The 20,285-nt window shown below is 39.0% G+C and overlaps 1 protein-coding gene across 1 annotated transcript; it reads left to right on the top strand.

Annotated features, from left to right (window-relative positions):
- Positions 1 to 1,073: 1,073 nt before the first annotated feature.
- On the top strand, positions 1,074 to 19,994 carry jazf1b (JAZF zinc finger 1b). The gene is made up of 5 exons (XM_007569971.2): positions 1,074 to 1,334; positions 12,441 to 12,513; positions 13,157 to 13,347; positions 15,004 to 15,173; positions 17,196 to 19,994. The coding sequence occupies exons 1-5, from the start codon at positions 1,220 to 1,222 to the stop codon at positions 17,370 to 17,372; spliced, it is 726 nt and encodes a 241-aa protein (XP_007570033.1). The 5' UTR covers positions 1,074 to 1,219; the 3' UTR covers positions 17,373 to 19,994.
- Positions 19,995 to 20,285: the final 291 nt, after the last annotated feature.

The raw sequence follows: 20,285 nt of genomic DNA, 5'->3' as shown, positions 1-20,285 counted from the left end.
AAATGTAACTCCCATAACTAAATAAAGCCCCTCAACCATACCCTGAATATATTTTAGGACATATGTATGTATAGGGATATCTTATAATATCTTATAATATCACTCTGTGGCATCTTGGATAAATACATAACCATGTCTTTATCATTATTATTTTTACAGATGTCTGTTGTCATGGTCAGATCAAGGTGAAGTTGTGTTTGTGGATAGTTAGGGCCCCCTGCTGGCCGCATGTGAATCTGGATTCCAACAGAACAAACTGAGCTTTTTACCAACAGGAAAAGTCATAGTTCAGTTAACAGAGTCATGGTTTTAAAGTGCATTAACAAAATATTTTTGTTTGTTTCTAAGCTGGGCATATATTTCAGGCTAATTCTGCATGCCTACTCAAAGTTTGGAGTAAAATGAGAGATGCTGTGGCAGCATGACCTCAAACTGCCAATGCTGGTAAAAACAATTAAGCTAACACAACCAATTATTGGGTGAGGAAGACAATTACTTTTTCCAGGAAGTAGCTTTTTCTCTTAATAATTCAAACTACAAATTAAAAACCTCTTTTTGTATTTTGTCAGATTATCTTTGTCTGGTATGAGAAGTTGTATGACGATCTAAAAAGGCAAAATCACAAGAAAGGGGACAAATACTTTTCTCACAAGACTAGATTATGAATTTGTTTGTTATTCGGTTTTAGAATGAGTGTGTAACAACTATCCTGGAACAAGAGATCAAAAATGGCCTTCCAGATGGCTCTGCACATTTCAGGAGGGCCTGCTGTCTCTCGCACATTTAGTACTTTACTGTTTATTCATATGTGCTGACTGACCCTGCTAAATAAATTAACAAGCCAAACATAACAGCCGAGGCCAGGTGGAATTATAAACAAAGTAATTGTAATAATCATTAAAACTCCTTTGACTAAATTATCAATTATTTTTGACATTAATAAAACAAACGACGAAAAAAAAACTACTTGCATGCCCTTGTAAAGCTAATTTCTGTAAACGTGTGGTTTCAACCACATCCGTGCTTGCAGTTTATCTGAAAACTGTTGTGCTTTTCAAATGAAAGTCTGCAGCTTCACATCCGGTGCTGCTGTCGGTCTCCAGCTGGTCTGACGCAGCTCGGAGGAGTCACAGCTCCGCTCCAGCTGTTCTCACCGCTGCTTTACCCCGCTGCCTCTGCTCCACTGCTGCCTACCTTCGTTTCAAATGTCACGGCGACCATGACAGGCATCGCGGCTGTTTCCTTCTTCTCCAACGCTTGCAGGTTCGCCGGCTGCGGGCTTCACTTTGACTCCCTGACCGAGCTCATCGTGCACATCGAGGATAACCACATCGGTAAGAGCCGCACAGCACCGAGCGACCCGCCACGGCCGAAGCTAGCAGACGTGGCTACTAGAGGCTACAGCTAACAAGTTACTTCCTGCGTCCTGGCAACCCGGTTGCTAGGTGTGGTGACTGCTGATGTTCCGCTGGATCCTGTTCGTTTCTGTCTAAAGAGCTCATTACTTTCTATATAGCAGTAACACTGACAGAGTTGGAGAACTGAAATAAGTCGGTAAGGGAAACCGGAGACACTTTGTGGGTTGGCAAGTCGCTCGTGCGGCATCTGAGGCAAGGCCGCGCGCAGAGATCAAAGCGCCGCTTATACATTTTATTCATTGGGTTGCATTGAATAATTACCAGCGTTTTGATGTTTGCCTAGCAGCACTCAGTACGTCATAATGCAAAAAATCCTCAAACACGTTTCTGCGTTGCTGGTGTTAACTTTGTCTATCACTTGATGAAGTTTCAGCCTGGAGAAAACAAACTTCTTTCAGAATAAATGAAGTATTTTGGACAAACATTATTAGTGATTTGCATTTTTTTTGTCAACCTATCTTGTAAGATAGTTATTATATTGTTCTTCCTTTTTCTGTAATTCACTAGATTTGACCGTCAGCTTGTTGTAGAGAATATATAGGTTCATACTGCATATTCTATAGCTCTTGGCTAAGTTATATAAGGAAAAATGTTATTATCATTATTATTGATATTGTTTTTTTATTAAATACTAATCTTATTTGTAAAATTCTGCATAGCAGTAATTTGTAAAGGGGATGCTGACCAAATTTAAATGTATTGACCAGAATGTTAATGCTACCTAATGTTAATGTTAATGTTACCTAATGTAACATTACGTTTTACACAGAAATAGTAAAACGGGGTCAAATTACTTTTACTTAAAAGAGAAAAAGCAACTAGTTTTCTTACTACTGATAAAGTATTGATTATTACACTTCTGATGTTTATCTAGAACTTTTTGCATCTGTTTTTATTCTGACACCTGGACTTTATCAAAAATGTAGATCAAACACTTAAATAGTGCAGAAGCTTTGCAAGTAGATGGGATTATTATGCAGCATATAATTCCTGGTTGCTGCTTTGTTCTTTATGGGGTACACTGGGAGTCTAACAGCCAATATTAGCACATTAGTTAGCCAAGCTCTACTAGGCAGTCTGCAGTCAGCTGCTTGGCAGACATGCTGCTGATATCTTGTCAAAAATATCCATCCATGTTCTATACCTGCGCTTCTGTACCAGGTTGCGGGTCTCCAGCAGTTTTTGGGTGAGAGGAATGGTGCACCTATTAACCCTTTGAGGGTTGAAAAGTTCCATAAAAGTCTGATGTCATTTCATTACAGCAACAGGTGGGGAAAGTGGAGAACTCCGTTACTATGCTCCATAAAGCTTGAGAAAACTTCAGTCACTGCAGCACTTTCTCTGGCATCTCACTATAATATGACAGATACATTTTAGAGGCTTTGACAGCACAACTTTGTAAAATCTTGGCATGCCTTCAAACAGCTAGGCAGCCCAGGCAGATAAAATCGTTATCTGCCAAAGATGTACTTTTTGAGTCATTAAATTAATAAAAACTGACATTTTAGTCTGTAAACACATGAACAAACGGCATGACCTTTGACGTAGGTTGTTTTAAGAAACAGATAAAGGTTAGTAAGATATGCTCTGATGCATAAGATAATCTTCTCATGCTTTTATTTTCTGTTGCTTTTAAAACAACTTTCTCTGTCAAGGAATCTGCAGCACGTGTTTTCTTCCTTTATGGTCAATCTCTGCCACACTTAATTACCGAAATAAAGAACTTTTACAGAATTTTGTTTGCATGTAAAACAGCACTAAAAAAAGAAGTTACACTTGGTAAAACAATAAAAAAAATAGGGATTGGTGTTGGCTAGTAAAACTCTGACAGACTGTCTTTAACAAGAAGTGTAACAATGCATATAAAAGAGGCCAGTTTAATGTCCTATCAGTTTTGGGTGGGATTGCAAGCAGCTCAACAACACTGCTGCTGCTGCTGCTACTGCTACTGCTGCAGATAAAATTGCCTCACAGATGTTGTCAAATTTACAGGCCATCCCACTTCAATCAAAGCCCCTCCCTAAGTGTTATGCAATAAATGAAGCAGGACTAATATCGGGTACACTCAAGAAATCATTTTGAATTAATTCATTTATTTTTCAAGCTATTTTTCCTTATCTATTCGAAGGGCGTTTAACAACATTTAATGAAGGTCACTGGATGATCAAGTTCCACTTGAACCTCACTAATTTTTCACATTACTTGCTTCCCACTTTCAAATCAGCTATTCTTGATCGTACTGTCTATATTAGCAATGGGTCTATTTGGGATTAAATACATGCAACATGTTTCTTTTTACTTTTAGATTCCAACAGGTATAAAGTAGTGCACGAGGTTTTATGTGTAGATGTATCCAAATTCCACGAGCATGGGATCAGCACTCTTATCTATGTATGGGCAGGTCCTAGTGTATCAAAAATTTTAAGTTTAAGGTTTAATTAAAGGCCTTTTTTTTTACACATGTTCACCAGCAGGGAGCTGTAGATTTCACACATGAAACCTTCCCATACATAGAAAAGAGTGATGTTTTGGTTGTAATGTCAGCACTGCCATAATTATTGTGCTGCACAAACATGATGTAACACAGAGGCCCATTTATTGTTGACGGTCTTCAAAATTCAAAAGATAAGAGAACAGGTAATTTACAGAAAGCAAATGTGTGTTGATCTTAAAAAAAAAGCGTAAAAGAAAAATAGGAAGGAATTGTCAGAAAATATGTCCATATTTACAGTCATATTCTAATTAAGTTTCAGTTAACTCGAGCTGTGGCAAACGGGGGTAGATGATGATGACAATAAGGATAAATCTCCAGATCTAACAATTAGGGAGCCGTAGCACATTTTTAAGTGTGAGATTATGTCTTTGAAATAAAAGATCAGGTTTTTAAAGGCAATATTTGTGGAGGATTTTCCCCGTTGACTCCTCCACATTATGTCAATCTTTGTTTTTCTACCTTTTATTGCTAAGGTTCTCCATTTTCATAAATATTCTTAAATTGCATGACTCGGATTGGTGATTGGCAGGTCAACATCTCCCACCATTTCACATTTGTAAAAGCACTGTTAAAATCGCCAGTACTTTCTTTCTGATATATTTCAAACTGCCTGGTCAGTCAAGGACAACATTTTATTTGTTGTCTGTTGTACCCTTTAGAAAAATAAAACTGAAAAAAAAACAAAGAAAAAAAATGGAATCAATCTTTGTCTGAATCAGCAAGTCAGACCTCGAAGAAAGACGGAAATTGGAACCAGTCAAGAAATTGCCTGATTGATGCGTCTCTAGTTCCAGGGTGGCAAAATAAGTCCCAGAATCACTGATGAATCTGGAACTGGGAGTCAATATTTTTGAAATGAATAGAACGTGTCATCTATTTTTATTCTTTTAAAGATTTTGTACTTTTTTAAAAAAATTACAGCATTTGAGAACCAAAAGACATGCCATTTTTTTTTAGGTTAAGCCGCATCAGACGGTGCCATTACATTTTCTTAGCTTTCACATACTTTTTGTTGGTGTGGCAAAAATGCAACTTCCCTTCCTCACAGCGTGACCCTTCGCTCCAACATCTGCTCCCCTGATCCGATATTTCAGGCCCTTATTATTGAAGGTGACAGGGCTCAGGTACCTCTGTTGTTCTTGTTTGTTGCTTGACTGGCTTTAATATCGTCGGCTTTCAGACTGGTGCTGCATGTGCATGTGTCAGAGGTGTTAGCTTTAGTTTAAAAAAAAACAAAAAAAAACAAACAAAAAAAACAGCAAGGCTTTCAAATAACTTGTTAGGGAATAATGAAGCAATTAGTTGGCTCAAAGGGGAAAAACTCTCCCCCCGCCCCTCTGGCCCCCACCCACCTCTATCCTCTCCCCTCTCTGCCGGCCTGCACACACTCAGAGAAGTGCGAAATCTTGCGCGTTGTGCCAAGTGCCTGTGATGCATAATTACAGAGGGGGCGCTTGATTTGGCATGTCTTCCTCCTCATCTGGTGGCCTGCTGCTTAAGGCACATTCCCCCATTGTAATTAGGCGCCTGATAATAAGCATACATTCTTGTACATGAGCTTTGTGGGCAGACTGCTGAATGGGCCTGTGAACAAGAGAGGGCGCTGCTAGTCTGTTGATTGGGAGATATCCCTCTGAATGCACTATTTTGTCAAACCCCCTTTATAATAATTGTGATAGACAGACAGGTAGATAGATTGACGCCTTTATTTATGATAATTTTCTGCTCACAGGATAAAAAAAAAAAAAGTTTAATACTTGCTTAAAAGTTGGTATTTTTAAAGTGATTTTAATCTGACAAACTAGCCTTATATTTGAATATAGTAGAATTTAAACTATGCCTATGTCCCCGTGTGCTCAGTCAGCTTTAGACCAGAAGGATGCTGCGGATGTGTTGTTTGACCTGTGAGCAGGTAGCCAGCAGGGTCAGTAATAGTAGAAGCTTGAAATGGGCAGTAAGCTCAGGAACACAACAAAGTCTGTTTGTTGCCAGTCCTGTTGGACACTTATTGAGCTTTGTTTTTATTTCCCCAACAACTTGCAGTCATTCAAAAAAAAAAAAAAAAAAAAAAAAAAGTGCGGAAGTAATAAATTTGTTAAACAGTAACTAGTTCCCTGATCTGTGCACCTGGTGGGGCTAATTACATTTCCCCAATCCCCCACTGTTGCCTCTCTGTGGGGGGGAATCCATTACCTGAAAAAAAACAAAAAAAAACATTGTGCAGCTTAGAAATTCAGTGTGATTATATTTCTGCCATCGGTTTTGTTGCGATAAGCGTTTCTTTTGTTGCCTCCCGGTTTTACTGCAGAAAACCGGGAGGCTGGTGTTGATCACCGCAGTTGCATAGATTCATTGCAACAGTAAACACCTGTTTCCTAATCTACATGTTTTCGCATATTGTTTTTGCTTACAAAGCCAAACAATGCTTTGGTTTCCATAAAACCAAGCTAATTTGCTTTTATAGAGAATACGCTTTTGTTGCCGAAACTGCATAAGCTTTTAGAGCTTTGCAACACTAGAATTATTTATTTATTTTTTTTGGACTGTTTTATTGTGATAGATCTGCAGTGATATTCAATTTCAAAAAGTTTGAATGGAATTTTTAATTATCATCTCCTTTAATATTTTCTTTTTATACCTGTCAACGTTAATGTCAGGCTCATGAGACTTTTCTAATGTTCATAATATGAAGTTTAAAAATGGTACTTTTTTTTTTTTTACATGGTTGATAAAACACTTAGAAAGATCCAACGTTGAGGGATTCTGCATTTACGCATGGGCTGTATAGGTTGCTGTGTGTGTGTCAAACTTATAATGAATCATTTTATTCCCTCGGTGTCTCCCCAGAAACCACCAAAGAGCGGCTTTCACATGGAGCTTGTCTCCGTTTCATTTCCTTCTCAAAGGTCACATTGTAATGAATTACCTGTGCCACCACTCCTGGTAATGTTCCCTGCAGCTCACAGTCGCCATAAACATGTCACCATAATGCTCACCACTCACCTCTGCCCCACGGTGCATTTGACTGTCAGGGATGGAGCAGCCAGATGCTGGTGGAAATGAGAGAGGGGACTGTGCGTCTGGTGTGCACACAAGGGTGAGGACGCTAGTCCGGTGGAGGATGTTTCTAATGAGAGGCTCGCAGGCGTCACTTCCGCCGCTGCCTGAGGAAGGTGTGCCGCGCGATCGTTCTGATGCGGACCACCACAGAGACCCTTTTTGTTAAGTGTTACTGGGTCATTTGGCCTGCGCTTATTCCCTACAGCCACGAATCCAATCACAATTAGCATGTAGTAATTTAAATTTCACTGAAAAAAAATCACACAACATACACACACGTACACACACACAGTGGAAAAAAAATTGAAAAGTCCTACCTTCAACATCCAAAAATGCGCTTGACTTATGCTTGCCGTTTTTTTTAAGCATTCAGTAACTTTTTGTAAGTGACCTGTGACCTCCTGTTTGTCTGGTGTGGAGTACATATGACTTGAAAAGGAGGATTATTTCCTTTAACCTCTTCTCAAAATGGGAAAGACATGAGAACCTTCCATTCAAATACCACATTTATTATTAAAAGGCAAAAAGGAAAACGAATCTACACCTCAGCTCACTGTGAGCGATTTGTTTCAAGGCTTTTGCACGCGTGTTTGCAAAGGGTGACGATAATTGTTAAGGGGACGGGATGCCGTCAGACAGAACAGAAAGCACAAACAGAAACTCACTGAAGTGGTGCAAAAAGGTCCAGTCAAAATTTAGATCAAACTGGGACAATTATGGTTGAGGCCAGATAGGAACAATCATTAATATCGCTTCGTTAAGCCCTCGTGCACGAATTGATTGTCAAGTGCGAATGGCCTGTAAATGTTTGTGATAAATAATAAAAATCTGCTTTAGATTAAAATAGCTGCTCTGTTGGGTGTCATTATATATTTTTTCTTTATGCCGATGTTGTAAGCCCTACAACATCGGCACATATGTGTAGACATAAGTACAGATTACACTGACTTACACTAACTCTTTGTTTCCTAGAAGCCTTCTAATCGTTGCCCACCATGGTGGACCACCTGTGTAGTTTGATTAGAGGGGTTCCCATCTCCAATTGAGGCACCTTCCTCCTGATCCTTGAGTCATGGTGGCCCTAAAAGAACACTAGAGGCTGTGGGGGAGGGGGATGTGGTCCCTGCAGGCCTTCTTTTGCAGTCCCCACCTGAGGCTTTTGTGATTTACAGTGTGTGGGAACGGACCGATCCACTGCTGTTTGAGCTGGCCGCCAATCCACAGCTTGAGACTCATTAGGGATTTTTGGAGGGATTTCTTGTGCACTCTTGCACACACGCATGCCATTACTGCAAAGCTCTGAGCAGTCTCAGGGTTGCCTCTGGCTTTTGGCATGGGACTAGTGTCATAATGAATGCGTGCCTCCAACTCTTTGTTTTCATGACATCGTTGGAAAGTAGAGTAAAATGTGCTGTCCTTCACACCAGGGATAAATCTACGATTAATGAAACGCTTGCACATGGCCTTCAGAGAACCATCTGTAATCTCAGGTTAAGACCTGTATAGTTTCAAGAAACTGCAATTAGAAATTTGAAAGATCTTCAACGCCAGCACTAACATTGCTTTAATAATGGCCTCAAAAAACTTGTACCAAGCTAATAGACAGATTAGTTGTTTTTTTTTGTTTTGTGTTTTTTTTTTTTTTTCTCAAAAGCAATTAGAAATTTGAAAGATCTTCAACGCCAGCACTAACATTGCTTTAATAATGGCCTCAAAAAACTTGTACCAAGCTAATAGACAGATTAGTTTTTTTTTTGTTTTGTTTTTCTCAAAAGCTGGGTTCAATCCCAGTCACTAAACCCTGGCAGGATTACTATTTTAACTGGTATTATCAAGAAATCACTTAAATAGCGTATGCTAAAGATCTAAAAATAAAAAATAAAAAAAAAGCAACACCACATGTCCCAATTTGAAAACAAAAATGCAGGAACAGATGGCAAGCAAAGTGTGGAAAGAGTTACAAAACCATTTCTAAGTCTTTGGGACTCAAACCCACAGTGAGAGCCATTATCCACAAATGCAACAATGGTGGATCATCCCAAGGACACACATCCAGCAGGTCACAAAAAAACCACAATACAGGGCAAAAAAGGATTTCCATTGAAGAGCCCAAAGGCAAAAAAACTACTGCTAACCAAAAATAATGCAAAGGCACTTCTCACACTTCCTCTGAAAAGAATCTTAATAATGCCTACGACCGTTGGTCTAATGAGGCCTAATATTCTGTGGATTCTGTGGAACTTTTGAAATGTATGAATTCCATTAAATCTGGTGAAAAACTAACAAAATTTCAGATAACAAAAAGGCAGTTTACTGATGACTTGACACGTGGTTGTGGTAATTTGATGGTCTGGGACTGCTTTGCTGCTCCAGCTTCTCAGTGACTTGCTATAATTGATCAGAGCATGATTACATTTGCGGCCAGAACATCCCGAAGAAGAGCGTTCATCAATCGGATCATGACATTAAGCTAAAGCATTGATAAAGGTCTGAAACAATACCAAAACTAAATGCCTCATAAAAAATAAAAAAATAAAACTAAATGAAGGTTTGAGTGTCCTAGTCAATGTCCACATTTCAATTCAATTGATATTATGTAATATGATCCTCAGCAGGCTAGCAGAGGATTTGAAAAAAATTAATTATATTACTATACAATTTGGCATAGTAAGGCAATTCTGGCCAAAGGAGTGATTTAATTACAACCTCTTCACAAAAAAACCTTTAATTATTTTTTTTTTCTCTCATTGCAACCGTCATTACAGTGAGAGAAAATGATGCTAACAGTAAACAAAACTTGCAGTATTATTAATGTTACAATTTCTTCTTCAATGGTAATAGTTTAAAAATCAATGGCCTAATAAATGGCTCCATGGTAAATGAGCTGGATAAAAACCAAGCAATGGACTGAGACCCCAGGGGGCCGAGCAGTCTTTCACAGCAACCCTGTCAGAGACGCAAGCAGGGAGGCTCAGCTGGGAAGTGGTACAAAGTGTTGTTTTATGGGCTGTCTTTCTTCTCCCATAACAGAGGGAAGAGTGATTGAAGTCAGTCACGCTTTCACCTCAGGGTGTGGAGATTGGCTATTGTTGTACATTTAGCACCACTGAACAGGATGGATGTGTGGAGCTGAGAAAGCAAAAAACATACAATGTGCAGAGTGTGGTCATATGTGTGCAATTTGGTTTCTGCAGGGCAGCATTTTAAGAACCTAGAAATAGTGAGATGTCATTTACTTGATGTTCTATAATAAAACTGTGTTGTTACAAGGGGAACGGAGAAGACTTTATAGTTAGGCCACGAAGTCTGTCGCTTTAAAAAATTTGTGAGTTGTGTTTCTAAATGTTCTGAAAACACCTCAGTATGCATTATATTTATATGCGCAACAGTCTGTCAATCCAAAGAGGCTGGATTCTCTCACTACTACTTTAAATACCCATAACAGAGGAAATATAGTGAGTTTGCTTTATGCTTGGAAATCAACGTTTACAAGGTAGAAGTCAGAAAAAAATAAAATAAAATAAATGTTCATTATGGTCATGGTCTTGACTGGGAAGGTGGGAGTTTACCTATTAGTCCTGGGTTGAGTATTCACTCTGGCTTTCTGTTTAAACTATTTGTTAGCGCTTCTGATGGTTTATATATTACTCCAGTGTCACACATATGGCTGCACACATATAGAACTAAGTGAAAACTGCTGGCAAAAAAACTATAAACAAAGCACTTCTGACTAATTGCATCTCATTAAACAAATGACAATGTGAAATATCTTAAAGTGGAGAGACATACTGTCATTATCTTGCATTGGTTATAGTAGTTTATACCAAAGCAAATCGTCCCTCACATTGATTTCAGACATGTTAGCGTGGTGTGTTGTCTTTGTATCTCAAAAATGGATTGCATATAGATTGTAGGGAATGTATTGAAGTGATGGCCCACATAGAGCTGTACATTTTACCTGGTTATTTACGTGTTTTTTGTGTGTATTTGAACACAGAAAATGGAGAGAAATTCACTTTTATCACCTGGCGTTGATAATTGTAGTCAATACCAAAATGATTATAGCAATCCATCTGTTTTGTAACTTGGAGATTTGAGCTGGGAATGCCATCACATCAGTTAGGAGCATTTTGATCGAAGGTCAGAAAGCGGACTTGGGATCAGAATAGTTTTAATTCTAAATGCTATTTCCAATACAAACCACTGCTATGTTTCTTTCTGTTCTATGCTTTCATACACAAAACAGGACATGATTACACAGACTAGTTCAACAAAGATCTTAGTTTAGAGTATATACTACTTTCTATATGCTTGCAGCCATATTAGATAGTGAAGTCAGGGTTGCTCAGCAATCTCAGATTTTTCTCCTCAGAATATGGACTTCAAGGATATTCTTTTTGTTGGTGTCCCAGTTGGGAACTCATAAAATCTGACATCCAAGTACAAAGAGAACACAGTGTTTTCAATTCAGAAAGTGAAACTGATTGAGATAAAGGTTAAACATTTATTTCTGTCTCTTTTTATGATCATGGTTTATGGATAAAAAAAAGACGTTTTTCAGAAGATGAAAATAAAATGTAGGGCCAATAGAGACCAATAGAGTCTCATGTAGTATTTACGTACATAGTGTGGAGTACTTGGTTGGGGCTCCTTTTACATGAATTATGACATCTGAGTGGTGTGGCATGAAATTAATCAGAGGCTCTGTTACTTTAATAGGATCCTTCAGCTTGTTTGCAGTTTTTTTGGACTGTCTGATGTCTCTCATTTTCATGTGGAGTTTATGCCAGGCCAGGTTGCTGTCCACACAATCACATGGTCATTAAACCAGCCTGCCTTTGACAGTGGGAGAAGGTTCAAAGTCCAGCTAGTTCATTCCTGTAAAGGGTGCAGTTTTAACTGTTGCCTGTGCACATATTTCTTCACAGTTCCATGCAACTTTCCAATGATTGTTCAAAGATCCCAGATCAACTAATCAGCTTCTTTACCAATTATCTTTTGCGGTGAACAAGGCTGTATAGGAAAGACTGTCTACTACTACGCCATTACAGAATGTCTTCTGTTTAAAATGTGTTAAATGCTGTAGTGTGAAACCTTATGTATGCCTTAATCATTCATGGATTGAATTTATGTGGACTAGGAAATAAAGAATAAAGATTGTTCCTCTAGATAAAAATGCTTTAACAATCTACGAGCTCAACAAGATCAATTACTTTTAGCACAGGACCACCTTGCTCAGGTGTATGGAACGCTTCATTTGTGAATGTACTTTTTTTTATATGATTAGATGATATTTTATTAGATTATTTTATTGGTTTTACATCAACCTTAAAAGGAGAAGCTGTTTGCTGTTGAAGTGTTAAAAGCTAATAATATATATATATATATTAAAGGCCTTCAGGATTTGGTGAATATTTAGTTCATTTTTTTCAACTCCTTCCAATATTTCTGTTTCTCTATCTGCCTAGAAACAGACCCCTGTTTTTTGGAGAAGCAGGAACAGCAGCAGCCGACATATATTGCTCTCAGCTACATCAATAGGTAAGGGCGATTTTTTTCTTTTTTTTAATTATTATTATTATTTTCAAAACCTGCTTCTAAAAATTCACGAATTGATCTGATTTCACCTCAGATTAATTTTATTACGAGACTTCTTCTGAATCAGCTGCTTCTGTTTTATATTATGTGGGAGACTCATTAAGTGTTGCTGACAGATTCATTTGTCATCTGGAGGACTGCTTAGATTAATTTCTGTGGCGTTGTGTTTTTTTTACTGCTCTGAGATCATCCCAGCTGCCTTTGATATGGGGCTCAAACAGAGCTTTTATTGGCCTTCCACAGTATGCCAGAGTACGACTGAGTGTCCCACTGTCTCCCTGCTTTTACGAACGCATCTTCATGTGGCTGTTACTTAATTTGCTAATTCCACTTTTCCTTCACCAGTGTCTGTGTTAATGCTTCTATCTTATTATACCAATTTACCAAAGACTTTACTACTCCAATAAAAGGTTTTTTTTTCATGGAAATGTGGCCAGTGGTGTTTTTTTCCAACCATGCGTTCTACAACTGAAGGGCTCCAAGTTAATTAGTGAAGAAAGTGTGAAATTACTTTCTTTTCATGATTTTTTTTTCTTCCTCTTTCTTTTTAACAAACACTGAGCAGCTTTGTGATTCACAATGCCAGGTTCATGACAGACGCTGCGAGGCGAGAACACGAGGCCTTGAAGAAAAAGGTGCAGCCTAAGCTCTCTCTGACGGCCGCGTTGTCACGCACCAACGTCTCCACGCCACCCCGTCACACCAGTGGAAACCTCACCCCTCCGGTCACCCCCCCGATCACCCCTTCCTCTTCCTTCCGCAGCAGTACACCGACAGGTACCCGTCGTTCTCGTTCCCAGTGAGATGAGCAGTTTCGCCTCATAGCAGCAAATAAATATCATAAATATCATTCAAAGTAGAGGTGCACTGATCAGAATTTCCTGGTTTGGATTTTCAAGATGCCTTTTTTGTTTGTTTTCTGCCTTTAGGAATTATTACACAAGAATATACAGTATGAGAACGGAATTCATCTTATTTTTTTCCCTAGCTGTCACACATTATTGAGTACACATTCATTATCTATGTTAGAAACAGAGGCAATGGTGCGTGAAAGCATTTGCTATAAACCAAAAATGCACCATTTTAAATGTGAGAAAATAATGTTAGAATTCACATTTAAGACTTTGTTTAGCATTTTCCCATAGCTGTTAGCTCAGTTCGTGGGGGCTAGCATAAATACAACCTCGGTCTCTTTGTGTGTTCTTACCATAATCTAGATCCTATCCTTAGCTCCGATGTTTCTAGCATGTACCGTTGAACATGCTAGACAACGGCTGAAAGCTCAACAGGATAAAACAGTGCAACTTCCTGTTACCTGCTAAAATGGTCTTGCGTCTGTGTCTCACATTGAGTCTGACGGAGCTGCAGAAATGACGGCTTCCTTTAATTAAGCTTTTTACAGTGCGTTTCCTCTACCGCCTCACCTGACAGAGGACTGAATCAAATTGAACTCTTAACAGTTCCTATGCAGACCACTTTCTATTGAAAAATGATGACATCCTACCCATTGTGAGTTTTATAGTGTAATGTAGAATGATTTCATTAGGGATGTTCTAATACGGACTCTTTTTTTAGTGGCAGGCTTAGCAACGAGAGCGTTAAGCAGAGCAGTACCCATCAGGGTACTCTGGAGGAGGTGGGAAAGAAGGTGATCTGCTCAGATGGGACTAAAACAGAACTTTTTCGGTCTACCTACTGAATGCGAGACATTAAGTTTTTGCAGGTTGTAAAAGACTTGAGACTGAGTGGGAGGTTTTTGTTCTAATAGCAGCACAAAGACAAAACAAAGATCCAGAGCTGCAAAGAAATGGGTTGAATTTTTTTGCATGGTTTTGTATTTGAATGGCCACGATTTGAATCTAACTGAGGAGCTTTGACATTTTGTTCACATGCGCCCTCTGGTCAATCTCACTCAGCAGGTATTATTGGCGGACTTAAAAAAAAATAAACTGTTGCTACAAACATTTTAAGACAGAGGAGCTGAATACATATGTGAGTCACACTTCTCAGAGTTATTTTTGTCAAAGAAAAATTGAAAACCGTTTTTTTTTTCCTTTAACTTCTACCGGAAACGTTTTTTTATTTTTTTGTTTTTGTTTTTTTCATACAGCTTTGCAGCATTTTTCCCACATACTCAAAGAGAACAACAAAATTAATGTAAAACAAAAAGAAGTTTCTCAACCCACGATTCTTTCCCATAATTGGCTGATTGCAGTGCTTCTTAAAATCTGGGTATTATCCTATTGAGCATTCAGGAAGAGGCGAGTATGGGAACTGCTGCTGAGAAAGGTCTGCGTTTGTCAGACGGAAAGCCCAAGGGCTGAGATCTAATTGCCACAAGGAAGTCAAAAGGCATGAATCAGAGCATCTTCGTTTTGGATGCTGTGAATCTGAGTTAAATGTTTGTGCTTCCTGTTGTTTTTCTTCCCGCAGGTAGCGAGTGTGACGACGAGGATGTAGAGTTTGAGGCGTCTGACAGTGACGAGTCGTGGACCACGGAGAGCGCCATCAGCTCAGAGTCTATCCTGAGCTCTATGTGCATGAACGGAGGAGATGAGAAGCCTTTCGCCTGCCCTGTTCCCGGCTGTAAGAAAAGATACAAGGTATGTTTCATCCGTGACTTATCAGATCTTAAAATTGCATTTTTAGTCATCTGTCATCGTTTTAGTTTTAGTCTAATGTTTGTTTACTAAATCTTATAACATTCTGCCTATGTCCTTTTAGACAAAAAATAATAATAATTATGTTGTTACATGCAAAGGAATTATTTATCCTATTGAGCAAAAAAGCCCTTTCCTGTTTTCTCACAAATCCAGTCAGATCTCACACACAAATTGAGATCTGACTGGATTTCATCTCCCTATAACATTATACACATTTCTTTATATTGGCATGTCAGTTATTTTTGTCACTGGTAGTATCATCCAGCTGACTTTGTTGTAAATAAAAGATTGTTGAGTAAATATTTTCATCATAGTTTCAGGAATGCTGCTTTGTAACTAATTTTACTGCGTGATTGGGATCGTTCTCTTAGTGGAAAACACAATTGTGCCCAAGCTTACCCTGGTAAAAACCAGCCCTTTGTTCTATGCTTTGGCTTCGTACAGAGGATCTTTACCCTCAGCTATTGAGAAACAATTGCTTGCTGGGGGCGTGGACTCTGTTGAAGTTTTAAGTTTTACCCAGTCGCTGACGCTGGCCGTGACATGCAGTGCGCCAGCTCGTTGAAGATTACTGGAAATTGCATGTGCTGTAAACAACACCATGGAGAGTCGGGCCACAACATCTTTGGCCAGCAATAAAATGTCTTAAACATTCCTCTTGCTCTGACTTTAATTGCTCAATACTTAGAAGTGTATCCAACACGAACTGCATGGCTCTGTTCACATCCTCCATTGCCTTTGCTAAACTACAACCCTACATGAGCGGATTACAATTCTAAGACAGAACAGAAACTAGACGTCATCGTTTACACCTCCATCTCTTCAGCGATTGGCCCAGTCGAAATTCAACCAGAGAAATCAAGCTCAATGGGAGAAATTCCAAATGGAACGCTGAAGGGAGATGAGAATCGAGTAAAATTGCGTAGGGAGGCAATTGCCACGCTAGTCCAAGTTTTGTCTTCTTGGCGGATGTCTTGAGTTGTTGCTTTAATGTTTTGAGAACGTTTCTTCCTCATGTGAAGTACAACAGTCCCTCCTGAAGCAAAACACTCCCACAGCATGACGGTGCCTCTCCCATACTTCACAGCAGGGATAGATGGGATTTCAGGCTTGCACGTTTCATCCTATATCCTATAAATATATATGTTTTATGTCTAAATGTATATAAATATATATGTGTGAGTGTGTGTGTGTGTGTGTGTGCGTGTGTGTGTGTGTATGAGAAAGAGAGAACTGGAGAGTGGAAAATGGGTTCTTTGTTGGGCAGTACAACAACTTAAAGGCATACATCCAGTCCACCTCAGTGATATGGAGTTTTATAGGATTTTCCGCCCACATCTGGTGTGTGTGGTTGGGATAAATTCTGCACAGCCTGAGAAAATTGCTTTGCTGACGTGAATGACAGAGTTATAGGCAATGACTAAGGCTTAAGGCAGCAGCAGGGATCTGTTTAGGAGCAGAACAAGCCTTCTGTTGACTGCAAACTTTGTGTGTGTGTGTGTCTCGAAATTATGCAACATAATACACAATACCTCACATGTTAAATATTTGTGGGTAATATCTGTTTTTGCCCACATTAGGCCTATAATTAGATGTCTGGGTTAACTATGTCTATTTTGGACAGTTTAGCTTAATTGTTATTTTTAGTTAAGATATTTTCTATCTCCGGTCAAATAAAATCGGTACGAAGCTCTGGAGGCAGATCTCTGGTCCCAACATACTACAATGCCAAAAGTATTCAAACCTCTAAAAGTTGTTCATATTTTGTGCCGCAAAACAGCCACAAGTCTGAAACTTGACACAAAATCGTGCATCTTTGTGAAGTGGAAGGAAAATAATATGTGTTTTTCGTACTTTTATCTGCAATTAAAACTTTGAAATAAAGTCAGCAAGCATTTAGTTCCAGAATGCAGTCTGTCATGCATAATGTTTAATGTTTTCAAATTTCTTGCCTCGCAACAGAATGTGAACGGCATCAAGTATCATGCCAAGAACGGACACCGGACCCAGATCAGGGTGCGCAAACCTTTTAAGTGCCGCTGTGGGAAGAGCTACAAGACGTCTCAGGGTCTCCGGCACCACACCATCAACTTTCATCCACCCATCTCCACCGACAGCTTCCGCAAGAAGCAGCAGTAGAGGTGGAGTCAATGACCAGCACTTTCCCTCAGGCCATATAAACATCCATCACCAGCAGCACCGCTCGCTGCCTCCAGTTTCATTTCACTTTGCTAGAACACTAGACTATGTTTTATTTGCACAGTCATATATGTATAATTCAACCTTAATCCCCATGCAAATTGTCTTATTTATGTCGTTCACATTTTGTATTTTTGCACATTTCAGATATTTGTTTTGTTTTTTTATTCCACTTTTGTTCCCTTGACTTATGGTGCTTATTGTTGATAATGTAGACTTGAGAAGCAGCCAGGAGATGATTAGTTTTACAAATGCATCTGTCCTTTACATACCGAATACGTGGACAGGTTAATGTGTTTTCTGTTGAAAGGAAACGCTCTGTCGTAGCCTTTGAGCTTGAAATGGGAACGATGCAAATGAAGAAACTGAATGTAGCCTGACTGGGAATAACGAGTCGCTTTGTCTTAAACACAGTTACTTTTCCCATTTGTAGGACGTGCATAACATCTCTTTTGTGGGAACACCAAAGGATAATCTCAGGTGATTTTTCTGCAAGCATTTCAGCTCCACCTTTGCCTGATCGTTTCAAATGAGTCCATGCTGCTCGGTGGGATCACGAGAACATTTTCAGTAGCAGTTCTTTGTGTCTTGGATAACTTTCTTTAAGACTAAGCAGCTGACCTTCCTAATTCCACAGTAAGGTATTGAAGCACTTTAAAAAAACAACAAAAAAACGAGTAAACAAGTCCAATTCTTCAGGCCTCAGTATTGTGACATTTCTGAATGTGTAGCAGTTGCCTTGAATCGTATCCCATTCCAAAAAACACCCCAACAGTACGTCTATGAATGTCTTTAGTTTGAGAGTCACCGAGCAGTTTAGCTTTATCCCCAACCATTTCTGTTTAGTTTTCACTGCCTGAGTTACAAGTAATAGGAAGAAACAATGAAATGGCTCCATGGCTGTGCATTCAGCTCCTATTTTGTGCCATAATAAGAATGAAGTATTGAGAAAAATCTGCCAAAGTACCAACAATCGCAATCGGCTGCAGAAGGAAAAGGAATTAAATAGACAATAATGTTGTATACCTTTAGGATTGTAATGGTTTATTTTACCAGATCTCTTTTTTAATTTTTCTTTTTTTTGAGAGCACAATGACGCAAAAACTGACATCATTCTGTGACTATTAAAAACCTGGGCCTGCAAAATTATTTTCTCAAATACGCAGGTCGAGTCCATGTCTCTCAGCAAGTTGCAACTCAACCGCATAAATCTGGCCGGGTATTTGATCGCCGTTCTTGCAGGTTTTGTTGAGTTCATTTAACTTTGTCGGTTTCCAGGCATGAAGTCGAAGCTACAGTCGAGTCGAGGTCGAAGGCCAAGAAGCTGAACGTTAGCTTACTTCTCCGTTACATTTTTTCCCCACCGACAGTTCTTGGGTATTCGCCTATTAAATGCCTGAAGAATTTGCTTCTCTTTAACATTTTCGTTGGTACGCAACTAGATAAACTGGAGCATTACTGTTTTATTGATTAGCTGCAAGAAAATCCCTAAAGATTAGCGTCAAATGTTGTGTGAAGAACATTGTGTAATTTCTTGCGCTAAATGCTCCTTTGAAATTATATGGTTTTTAAAAAGGAAAACAAATCTCTACAAATAACCAGACACAAGGTCTGAAAGACAAGAATAACCGAAGCAGTTGCTTTGAGCCGTTTAGAAAGAGTAAAAGAAAAATGAATCTCATTAGAAGACAATTATAAGTAAATGAGGGGTCGACGTTCGTTTAGTGTAGCATAACTTTGCCTTCCGAGTGAACCTACGAACCCTCCGACACTGGCTTTTGAGCTGCGCTCTTCTAACAAAGCTCAGAAGGTCTCCTTCCTTTACGTCTTTCATTTCCAGGACAGTTTATCACTGCAGCGCTCTCCTTCCTAAATGAGCTCGGGCTCAAAGGAGCTGCCGTTTCTGTAAAGTGTTTTGTGTTTTCCTCGGGGGTTTTTTTAGGTGAAAGTATTTGTGCTGCTGAACTGTCCGCCGACAGTCATCCTACGTGTTCGTCCAACCATGCTGTCATTTCTAAACATTTCTATTTTCGTACGGGACAGAGTGTGAATGCGTCGCCATTCGGTTTGTGCTGCGCATCCGAGCCTTCTTGGTGCCACTGGATTCAAATCTGCACATCCTGAATAAGAGCGAGACAGATCTGTAAGATATGAAAGAACTGCGGCTGTGCTGTACCGTCAGTATATAAATGGTATACAGTGAATGTCATCACCCTTTAAAGTGTTACATTTATTTTTGTGTTTTTGTAAAGCAAACAAACAAGAAAAAGCAAATGTACTGTATTTCTGCTGCTTCATGAAAACTTGGTAAATTTTACAATAAAAGAGTTCACCCGTTCCTCCGACTCCTGCTCATTCATTCATTTATCAGACGGTGCAATTTCAAAGTAATTTTATTAGTTTATTTAGATACATGAAACTCACTAAACTGATGAAACATCTTAATGAATGAAATAACTTAATAGCTTAAAAGAGAAAGAAGGAAAATGAACAAAAGCTGAGCATGCACTGATTAGCTGTTGATATGAATATATGAGACAATCAGAATAACAAAAAAAAAAACAAAAAAAAGGAAACCTAGCTAAATAAAATCTACATATTACACAAAGTATTAAGACGGTCACAATATTGCCTTAAATTTTTCTAAAATAGATGATCTGAAGTTATACTGTATATTCTTCTGTGGGTATAGTTACTTAAGATTTCTCCCTGACTGAATATAGTGCACCGAGGCTGCTTTCTATGACGGCTGACCGATGACCTGTACAGCGATGATGAAGGGGGGGGAGGAAGCATATGTTCGCATGTGTTAAATGTAAGTTTGGTAAACACGTCTCTTTTTCCCTGACTCGT

The sequence above is a fragment of the Poecilia formosa genome, unplaced genomic scaffold (genome assembly GCF_000485575.1).
Source record: "Poecilia formosa unplaced genomic scaffold, Poecilia_formosa-5.1.2 Scaffold253, whole genome shotgun sequence".
In the NCBI taxonomy this organism is placed as follows: Eukaryota; Metazoa; Chordata; class Actinopteri; order Cyprinodontiformes; family Poeciliidae; genus Poecilia; species Poecilia formosa.
The sequence above is the reverse complement of the archived record's forward strand: the minus strand, read 5'-3'. Positions and strand labels throughout refer to the sequence as shown.